This window comes from Cebus imitator, unplaced genomic scaffold, assembly GCF_001604975.1.
Source record: "Cebus imitator isolate Cc_AM_T3 unplaced genomic scaffold, Cebus_imitator-1.0 Scaffold13, whole genome shotgun sequence".
Lineage (NCBI taxonomy): Eukaryota > Metazoa > Chordata > Mammalia > Primates > Cebidae > Cebus > Cebus imitator.
The window spans coordinates 10,835,568-10,846,148 of record NW_016107328.1 but is presented as its reverse complement, the minus strand read 5'-3'; the positions used below and the strand labels follow the sequence as shown (position 1 = coordinate 10,846,148).

Here is a 10,581-nt window from a genome sequence, read left to right as displayed (position 1 = left end):
GATAGAGTTTCGCTCTTATTGCCCAGGCTGGAGTGCAATGGCATGATCTTGGCTTACTGCAACCACCACCTCCCGGGTTCATGCAGTTCTCCTGCCTCACCCTCCCAAGTAGCTGGGGTTACACGCATGCACCACCATACCTAGAGAGACGCAAACCCTCCATACTGGTCAGGCTAGTCTCAAATTCCCAACCCCTGGTCTCAAACTCCCATGGCATGAGCCACCATACCTGGCCCCAATATTTTAAATTTTGTGGGTATATAGTAGGTGTCAGACTCTCTTATGGGAGCCATGAAGGTATTCCAGGTAAACTTTATAAACCATCAGACCTAAGTAGAATTAGGAAGAGGAACACACATTCAGACTTGGACTCTCCTTCCCATTACATTTAGAAGGCCACTGGCCTAATTCTACTTAGGTCTGATGGTTTATAGAGTTTATCACATACATAATGCATTATCCAGGTATCATACTTAATACAACTCTGTGAAGGCTGGCAGAGAAGTGTTTATTTTGAGACAGAGTTTTGCTCTTGTCGCCCATGCTGAAGTGCAATGGTGCAATCTTGGCTCACTGCAACTTCCACTTCCCAGGTACAAACGATTCTCCTGCCTCAGCCTCCTGAGTAGCTGGGATTACAGGTGCCCACCACCACGCCCAGCTAATTTTTTTTTTTTTTCAGCAGAGACATGTTTCACGGTATTGGCCAGGCTGGTCTCGAACTCCTGACCTCAGGTGATCTGCTCGCCTTGGCCTCCCAAAGTACTGGGATTATAAGCATAAGCCACTGCTCCCGGCCAAGTATTTTTGTTTTTGGTATACAAAGAAGGAAACTAAAGCATAGACAAGTGAAGTGACTTGGCTAAGACCTCACAATTGGAAGGTTTATAGGACTCAAACCCAGGTCTCTGGATTCCAAGTCCAGCCTTCTGCACACATCCTGTATCTGCGGTGAGGGAGGAGCTAGCTCCGCTCTGTAGGAGTCAGCTGCTCTCCATCCCAGAGACGGCAAGGCTGCCCTCTTCTGGGCACCACAGGATCTGCAGGATCTCTGCAGTGTTTCAGGCTGCATGGTGCATTCATTCTAAGCTGGTAACCGGACTCTCCTGCTTCCCGAACAGAACCTTACCTGGGCCATCAGGGCAGCCATCTCAAGAGCCAACTCCTTGTTGACAGGAAACCTCCCTGCCAATATCTCTCTACTAGTTTGAGAGGCAAGGAGCAGCCGTTCTCGGTCGGTCTCCCCTTTGACTTGACTGCGGAAGTACAGCCTGCAGGGAAGAGTAAGAAGCCAGGACTCAGCAGGCATCCCAAACAGGGATGGGGCTTTCTCTGGGTCTGTTACCTTTATTTCCAAGAAGAGTAACTACTCTTCTCACATTATTTGTGAGCCTATTTTGTATTGCCTCCAGAAACATGTAACCAAGTATGACATAGCAGATGCAGTGCCATCCTGATCCCATGCCAACAGGAGGACTTGGTTCATTCTGAAGACACGGTTAAACTTACTGCATTTGGTAAGGGGAATCTGGTACCTGGAATTATAGATTAGGGGACTGGGTGAGGTAAGACACTATTGGAAACTATTTGCCTGGAGACATGCTGAGATGAAGGGATGGGATTTTCTTGCTCGAATTGATAGAAAGTCAGGATGTCAACTTCTATATTTTCTGGAATTGATATAGGAGCTACTTATTCTTTAAACAGCTGGTGCTCATACAAAATTTCACTCTCATAAAGTAACACACTTAGCCATCCCATGAGGTTGGTCTATTTCCTTTTCCTTTTCCTTTTTTTTTTTGAGGCAGGGTCTCACTCTGTTGCTCAGGCTGGACTACAGTGGCGCAATCTCAGCTCACTGCAACCTTGACCTCCTGGGCTTAAGCGATCCTCCCACCTCAGTCCCTCCCTCCGAGTAGCTGGGACTACAGGTGCATGCCACCATGCCTGCTAATTTTTGTATTTTTTGTAGAGGTGGGGTTTTGCCATGTTGCCCAGGCTGGTCTGGTCTGTTTTCTCGGCAAATGTACATGCATTTGTGCATGCATGTGCACATGTGTGTGTCTATGTGTGTATATACACGCACACGAAGTACAGGGAAGGCTGACAGAAGGCATGAGCTGCCCAGGGTTTCACAGAGTATCAGCAGGAGAGCCAGCCTGTGCCCCAGCTAGTGACTGCCGGGCCATGTTATATCTGTGGGCCCCTCCCCTGTATGGATAGGCCTTCTAGTCGAGGAGGTAATGAGCTGCACCCAGTGGCAGCCTTGATGTTTGGCCCCGCCCTTGTGCAGTGCTTAGGACCTGTTCTTGTACATCAGCTTCACGACACGTGTCCCACCCTCAGGCTTCCTGGGGTGCAGCTCCTTCTGGGCTTGTTCCCACTTGGAGATGGCATCGCAGATCTTGAAAAGGCAAAAGAAGAAAGTCAGAAAAGTTCCTGATAAGGGGAGAAGGGATCAAGGTCCAGCCAGGGCAGGACTCACAGCAGAAGAGCAAAGAAAGCTAAGGAAAGGTCCTCCCGGCAGGAGGCCGATCTGCAAAGCCTCATGCTCCCTGGACCCAATGTGGCTGCGGCTCACTCACAAACAGAGGGAACCCAGGGCAGGGTAAGCAATAAAGTGAAAAATCTGCCCTGCTGGCCTCACCAACTGAGGGGCCTCCCCAGAGGCTAGGCAGCCCCCTGGCCTGCGATCACCAGCTCCATTTCCATTCCACTGACTGCTGTTCTCCAGTTCAACAAATATGCCCAGAGGCCTACCGTGTAACAAAGCCTTACAGATGCCTAGACATTGGCAAAGAAGGTATGTGGCATAGTTTTTCCAGGCAATGTTAAAAGACCATAGAAACTTTTATCCTGTTGCCTTAAATAAAGTACACACTGGAGCCAAATATGCATCAAAGTGCTACAGCACCTTCTCACAAACACTGATCCCTCAAGACAGTAATCCCAGACCACAATATAAGATTGATTTTAAATCCCATTCAGTGGCCTTTAGTTATAGGGACACCATAAGGACCTGCCTCTTTAAAGTGTCCAACATATAAGCATGGCATAGGTCCTGGCAGAAAGTGTAAAAGTGAGGTGCTGGGTACAACATGACATCCAGGGGATCCATGCATACAGCTGAGAGCCTCTGAGTGGGCACACGTAGGCAGTGGCTTCGTGGGGCCTCCATGTCCCTACACCAAGCCAAGAAGACGCTTTTCTTCTGGATGCTGATAGCCACTCCAGGGAAGTAGGATTGTAGAGATCTTGTCCCCAGAGACAAGAGCACTTTCTTCTCCCCACCCAGGTACATTTTAGGATGGCATAGAAATGCTGACTAAGGAAGCACCTGGGGCTCAGCACCAAATGAGCTACCAGTCAGGCACCCATCAGATGAGCTCTTTCCCCACCACCAATATCCCTGAGCAGGGAGGGGCTCAGCTGGCTTAGTGGGAGGCTGTCACCTTGACACTTCCCTGCAGGCAGTGCTCCAGGTCCCTGCCTGAAGGATCATCCGTGAAGAGGGCAAAGCCAGAGTGGGATGGCTTTCTCATGCCTATCTCCTGGTTCATCCGCTGAAGGAACTCGTCAACCGTGGAGGAGCCGTCAAAACCAACCACCTGAGGTGGGAGAAGGTTCCGTCCCAGAGTGAACTTCCCGAGAGGAGCTCACTAGGGCTGGTGAAGGGGTCTGGGTACAGCAGGTAGAAAGGAGCAAGGGCGAATACAAGAGGCCAAAGCAAGTTGGTTTCTGTGTTCATAAGCAAAGGGCCAGTGCATAAGGGATGTGAGCCCTTCCACTGTAAACCAACTGGGCATAAGCTGGGTCCCTCCTTTACCAACAATCTTTTGGAGGCCCTTTCTTATGCCACTTTCGTGGTCAGCATCTCAGCTTCCCCTTTCATGCAATCAGTTCGTAAAATCTACCTGTGGGGCACCAGTGAAGAATCTGCCAAGCCTAAGGAGCCTTAGCATCCACCTGGCCCAGAGGTATTTGCTGGATGGTGACAGGAGAAGACTAGGGGCAAGGAGCATGCCCAGCTCCTCACCTGGTAAGTCCCATTGGTAAAGTGCACGGGGATGCTGAAGGGCAAGGAGTGGTGGAAGGGGTTGCGCAGCAGGATGGACACCACTTCCATGCGTGATGGCCTGGCTTCCCGCTCCCCGGCCTGCAGGGTCCGCTCCACTGCCCGCTGGCAGTAGGTGGCATACTGGCCAGTTTCATTTCTAAAGAGACAGAAGGAAGAGGGGAATATGAGGGACTCTGCTCATCCCTGCCACTTTGGCACCCTCAGTCCCTATCCAGACTCAGCCAGGACCAAAACTGTAGGTGGGGCAGGTTGTGGGAAAAGCCCTGAAGGTTCTGGTCTGGGGAGTTAATTTGTCATTCAGGACCTTTATGTAGCAAATTACTGGCATGGATATTTCTTCCAAAACCCAGAGGACATAACAACAGAATAGCATTTGGGGACAGTTTGGGGGCAGTGTGGCTTCAGGCGAGAGTTGCCACAGTACATCCGTGGAGGCATGGATTGGTGTGCAGAGAAGCTGAAGCATGCCCAGATCCCGATGCCCCCATTTGTGCAGAAGACGATGGGTGAAGTCTCCACGAGCACTGAGCGGTCTCAGAGGACAGGAGTGATCTGGTCTGTCCTAGACTCCTCTCATCCCTTGTATTCATGCTGCAGTTGGCAGTGCTCAAATAGCAGAGGAAACAGCCGGGTTCACTCACCTGGGATCTGCATGGCGTTGGAGCTGCTGCTTGACATACCAGAGGAAGTGATGCTGAGGCAGGAAAAGTGGAGCACACAGAGCGAGGAGCTGCCAGCACTGCCAGGGACACAGACAGCATGGGGTTAATGCTGGGCCTGCAGTACCACCTGTCCTCACAGCCCCGAGCTACAGAGCCTTCAGCACTCTTCCCCCAAACCAGAGCCCCCAACCTGCTGTGGGTACTGGGATGGCCAACTTGGTCAACTGTGTCCAGAATGCAATCACTAGTCTGTGCACAGATAGCTCAGCCATACTGATGCAGTGTGGAGCACAGAGGATGCCCACCGGCTGAGTTCACAGCACGCCTGCCCGCTCACCTCCTCCCACCTTTCCCACCTGGGCAGCCTGTGCCAATGGCTTCTGTCAGCTGCTCCACCCTTGGCATGCCCACCTGCATGAGGGAGTACTTCTGAGGCGGGCGGCAGCTGGTCTGCTTCATGAGTTGGCAGTAGATCTCACTCTGTAGCTCAGGGTGAACCAGGCAGACCTGCAGCGCGGTCTGGGCCAGGGACACATGGTAGTCCACTGAGGCAGCTTCCACCGGCACATTGATGAAGAGCTGGCAGGACTGGGAGGGAATGACAGTGAGCACAGGCAGACCAGCATCCCCTGGGTTTGGAGAACTGAATGGCTTGGCCATTTTCCAAGCGTTCAAGGGAGGTTCAAGTTCACTGACAGCCCTTTGTAAGACGGAGCACTGTTACTGCTTGAGGGCATCTCTGCTTACTAAAAGGGGCTATGGGCTACTTTGGGATAGAATCTTTCCTTTTTAAAATGTTCTCATTACATAAACAAGGCAAATACATTTTTTAAAAAAACAGAAAACTCAGGCCAGGTGTAGTGGCTCATGCCTGTAATCCCAGCACTTTGGGACGCCGAGCCAGGTAGATCACAAGGTCAAGAGTTCAAGACCAGCCTGGCCAAGATGGTGAAACCCTATCTCTACTAAAAATACAAAAATTGGCCAGGCATGGTGGTGGGTGCCTGTAATCCCAGCTACTTGGAGGCTGAGGTAGGATAATTGCTTGAACCAGGGAGGCAGTGAGCCAAGATCATGCCACTGCACTCCAGCCTGGGCAACCGAGTGAGACTCCATCTCAAAAATGAGAACAAAAACAAAAAACCAAAACTCAGACATTCACAAAGAACATGCTAACATAGGTCCGAATCTCTCAGGTCCAGAACAACATAAACCTGGTCTTTTCTGCTTATCTACAGGAGGAGGGGATCTCCTCAAGAAGAGTGTTCACTGGCATTTCCCAAGGACTGGGCATGATGTTCCAGAGCTGCTTCCCTCCTAGCGAGAGGATTACTGTACATTCCTGCCATCCAGGAAGCCACAGGGACCTTGGGGAGTTTCCTTCATTTCCTCTCCAAATCCCTCTGTGGGTTGCCCCCCAACTGCACAGGTCTTCTCCACCCAAGTATTGACAGTATCCTGCTGGTGCGCCTGGCCTCCACACCAGTTTACCTTGAAGAGCTTGAGGGCCTCCGTCTGTAAGGCCTCCGAGGGCAGGGTGGTGAGGGAGGCGTACAGGCCATCTTTGCTGTAGCACAGCATGGGGTGCCTCCAGAGCGGGGAATCTGCCCAAAGCACAGCACCAGAGAGCAGGGGCAGTTACTACTGAGGGGGGACTCACCTCCCACTTACCCTCAACTTTAATTTGTGGGGAAGACGGCAGTTTAGCTATCTTGGAATAAACTTGGAAGACACTTGGGTTGCGCTGGGTTTATCATCCATAGGGGTATGCAGGTGGGCATTGCCGTGAGCACCCTCATCTACATGGCCGTCCTCATGGAGTAGCAGTAGGGGTGAGTGTGCAAGATTGTGGGTATCTGAGTGCAGATGGATGTGTGCAGGGGAGGCGTCTTTCTTACTGTGTCAGGTCTGGATGGAGGAGTATATGAATGGGTTGGAAATACACAAGCCTCAGAAAAGTAGTAAAGGGGTGTGTGTGGTATGTGCCATTAATTAGTTCCCCAGGGCCCTGAGAATCAGTAGCAAAATAAAGACTGCAAACAGGTTGGCAGGATCCCAATTTAGGCTTCACTTATTGATTAACAAATTCTAACTATAAATTAACCAGCTACCTTCTTTCTTCAACCTTCTGCCCAGCCAGCAACGCTGCAGGTTGATTAAAGTAAAACATTGACCCAGGTCCCTGGAAAATTGGCTTCCCAGATGAACCCCTTCAGATGCAGAGTGGTCACCTCAGGATCTCAGCTGGAGACAGAAGGGCCCTGGAGCTTGGGATGGGAACTTCCCCTCTGTGGCTTAGATGTTTTAAAAACAGCTTTGGGGTACAACACTGCTTTCTTTGGGATCTTGACCAACTGTCACCCAGCCACTACCCTCCGACCCAAGCAGTGGTGGTCACCCTTGCCTTACCTGGGTCTCCCTCACCATCCATCAGTTTTCCAATGAGCTGCTCATAGGCAGTGCCCACCTTGGCACTGCTGCCACCCGCAGCCACTGTGAGGTGGTAGAGCCATGTATCCTGGAAAAGTGTAGAAAGCTGTCGGATGGGGATGGGGAGGGAAGAGTAGGGGCAAGAGCTCCAAGGAGGGCTCCTCGAAGGGGCCAAGCCCATGGTGGGGTTCAGCTAGTTTGACAGGCATGAGTCAGGGCTACCTGGAAAGACTGAGGATCAGGTGAACATGAACCCAAGATTCCAATTTGCGATTCTATCACATGACCTCAGTGAAGCAATGTTGGTCATTGGGAATAGATTCGATATAAAGGAATATTCCTGTTCAGAGAATATCAGTTGCCAAAGTGTCCAAAAGGAAATAAACTTGAATTTTGGGAGGCTCAGGGGAAAGAGAGAAGGGAAGATCAGAATCACAGGTCTAAGCTTGACCCTGGAGGCCCAGCGTCCTTCCTTACCTTTTCATGCTTGGTGCCAATGAGGAGGTAGGTGGGGCTGTGCTCTGGGGGGTGGATCACCAGGGTGCAGTGGGAGGAAAGCAACCGTCTGGTTCCTCCAGCCTCATAGTCCTCGTCTGAGTCACAGGATCGATCTACTTCCTCTATGCGCGCATCCCGCACAGGCAGGCAGCCCAGGGGTCGCTGTGGACAGGAGCCTTCCATGAATCAGAGAGCCAGTGGGGGACAGGGAGTCTCCTCTCTCCGAATACATAGGCTCTGTAGAGCTGGGAATCGTGAATATGGACAGATGACAAGATGGGGAGGTGGAGACTATAGCATCCCAGCCAGGCTGGCAGCAGAACAAGGCTTGCTTGGAGAAGCACCAGAGACCCAGACAGGCAGACTCTCACATTCTGGAGGCATCTAGCCAACTGGTTTTGTATTTATTGTGGGGTTACGTGGGGTAGGGACTTTCATCAGCACATGGAGCGACAGTCATGTGCTTTAGGGGAAGCAGGAGAGTGGGTACTTTCCGGAGGCTGAGGAAGTACCTTGTCCTCATGGCTCCGGTAGTAGTAGAAGGTTTTCCCGACAAGAGCACACCAGACCAGCTTGGAGTGGCCATGCTTTACCTGTAAGACAGAAGTGAACTGGCATTATGAGAACTAGGTGACTCCAGAAGTAAATCCAGGCCTGGCAAAGAGAAGCCACAGGGAGACAGATTTGACCTGTGATAGAGATGGAGATGCCATTCGGGCCCCCTACAAATGGAACCACCCCTTTCATGTCGAGGGGCCATGGTGTGCACCGTGCAGCACCCCAGCCATATGGGCTATACAGTGACCTATGACCTGCCATTAAACAATTAGCCAGGCCAATCAGATGTCCCCTCGAGGCATATGAAAATCGGAAGAACTTGTTAGGTGGCAGAGGCCACAGCTGTCAGGATGCCATGAGGAAGGGAGGGAAAACAGCAGGCTGAATCATGAGGAAACAGAAGCTGCACACGGGTGGAGGAAAATGACACAAACAGACAGAACGGGAACCAGAGGCGCACAGTGAGCCCACCAGCGCTGAGCTTGCTGAGCGCAAGTAGCTTTGGTTCCTGCTGGTGTTCTGGTCTAGCTAATGCACTTCCTTGTTAACTTCCATTTTCTTGGGCTTAAGAAGCACTTCTTTGTTCTTTTCAGCCAGAAAAGCCCTCACAAAAATGTCTTTGGGGCAGGCCTGGGGTTCTTTAAGCCTCTGAGTGGCCATATGTACCTCACCCAGGTCTCTTCTTCCCGCTATTAACACTGGGGCGGGTACAAGGTGGCGGGGGGGTGACAACCCCTAATGACCTCAAAATGGAGGCAAGGTGCTCCTTTCTCTTCTCTTTCTTGAGAACAGTTGTTCCAACAACCATGATTTATTTCCAGGGAATCACTCGCCATCACCTCATGTGGCCTGGCCACGTTTGAGGGCTGGCCAGGCAGTCACTGTGAGGAAGCTCCCAGAGAAAGGAGCCCCGTATAAGGAGGGAAGCCACCACCCTCGGCACCCCACTCCTGGCTCCCCTGACTCACAGGAGGCGCACATTCCTCCCCTATCACCGCACCCTGTACCTTGGTCAGCCAGCCCTTGACGGTGGGCTTGGTGCCGCCCTGAGGCAGGGCTGGAGGCCCGGTGGGCTGCACCTTCAGAAGGCTCTGGAGTACTCGGACCCACTCCTCCAGCAGGCTGGGTGAATCAGCTGTCAGGTAGTAGGTTTTCTTCTCAGAGATGAGCTGTGGAGGCCGAGATGTCGGGGCAGGGCAGCACGCCAGGAGAACGGAGTCACCAGGACCTGGCTCCGAGTGGCACCTGTCCCTGAACCCAAGGGGCTGGCCTTCTGCCTGCCCTAGTGCTCCCTCCCTTCTTTTCCTCCTCAGCCTTTTCTCCCTGTCTCTCCTTCCCTCACTCCATCTCTCATGTTTTGTCTTACCTGCCTTTCTTGTACTCACAAGCTAGGATCACATCTAAATGTTGATCTGAAGTCTTTCATTCATGCTCATTTGGCCCCATCTCTGTCTCACTCATAGACATATCCAAACGCAGCACCTCTTCTATCTAAAATACTGGCTGCTAGGAGTGTGCTCACCTGAAATGTCTGTGAACCCTCCCCTCGAACAATTTGGCAGCGGGAGTTCAGATCCACTTGGCCTTGAGGTTTCCGGATGACATCACTCTGTAAAGGAATAGGGAGGAGAGCAGTTGAATGTGGAGCCTCTCATTTACCCTCAGATCTTACTCCAGGCCATAGGCAAAGGGAACATGATTCCCAATATTCCAGCTGTGTTATGATGGGTAACTTATTCTAGATTCTGGCTATAGTTAAATGGAGTCTTAATCAGAAACATGAGTCCTTCTAATCCAAGCCTCGAAAATGGTAGAATGAGCCTTTAAAACTGGGTCAGACCAACTATGGCAAATAAGTGGCACATATAGCACCATTCTTATCCTTTCCAGTGCTATTTCAGACCTTCCAGTCAATCACAGCATGCTTTCTCACTGAGCACAGGCCCAAAGTCCTTCACATGATGTTCAAGACAGCCGCTACCAACCAGCTGGAGTTGCATGAGGCCTTTTGCTGTCTCTGAAACATTAAAATTAGGCTGGCCACAGTGACTTTTACCTGTAATCCCAGCACTTTGGGAGGCCTAGACAGAAGGATCACTTGAGCCCAGGAGTTCAAGACCAGCCTGGGTAATACAGTGAGACCACAGCTCTATAAAAAATCTTAAAAATTAGCCAGGCGTGGTACAGGCCTGTAGTCCCAGTTACTCAGGAGGCTGAGATGGGAGGACTACTTGAGCCTAGGAGGCTGATGCTACAGTGAGCCATGATCACACCATTGCACTCCAGCCTGGGTGACAAAGCTGAGACTCTGCCTCAAAAAAAACATCAAAATTGGTTCTGCAGGGGGGGTCCTAT

At 51.3% G+C, this 10,581-nt stretch overlaps 1 protein-coding gene across 1 annotated transcript in view; it reads right to left on the bottom strand.

The window, feature by feature from the left end:
* The window catches only part of PLEKHH1 (pleckstrin homology, MyTH4 and FERM domain containing H1), a 56,947-nt gene that overhangs the window by 4,947 nt on the left and 41,419 nt on the right, over positions 1-10,581 (bottom strand). The window contains exons 13-24 of the mRNA XM_017500839.2: positions 9,749-9,835; positions 9,234-9,395; positions 8,181-8,261; positions 7,648-7,830; positions 7,150-7,258; positions 6,232-6,344; positions 5,152-5,328; positions 4,720-4,817; positions 4,037-4,214; positions 3,453-3,608; positions 2,304-2,404; positions 1,130-1,271 (exon numbers count right to left, since the gene is read on the bottom strand). Coding sequence (XP_017356328.1) covers positions 1,130-1,271; positions 2,304-2,404; positions 3,453-3,608; positions 4,037-4,214; positions 4,720-4,817; positions 5,152-5,328; positions 6,232-6,344; positions 7,150-7,258; positions 7,648-7,830; positions 8,181-8,261; positions 9,234-9,395; positions 9,749-9,835 — 1,587 coding nt within the window. The remainder of the gene's footprint in view (positions 1-1,129; positions 1,272-2,303; positions 2,405-3,452; positions 3,609-4,036; positions 4,215-4,719; positions 4,818-5,151; positions 5,329-6,231; positions 6,345-7,149; positions 7,259-7,647; positions 7,831-8,180; positions 8,262-9,233; positions 9,396-9,748; positions 9,836-10,581) is intronic.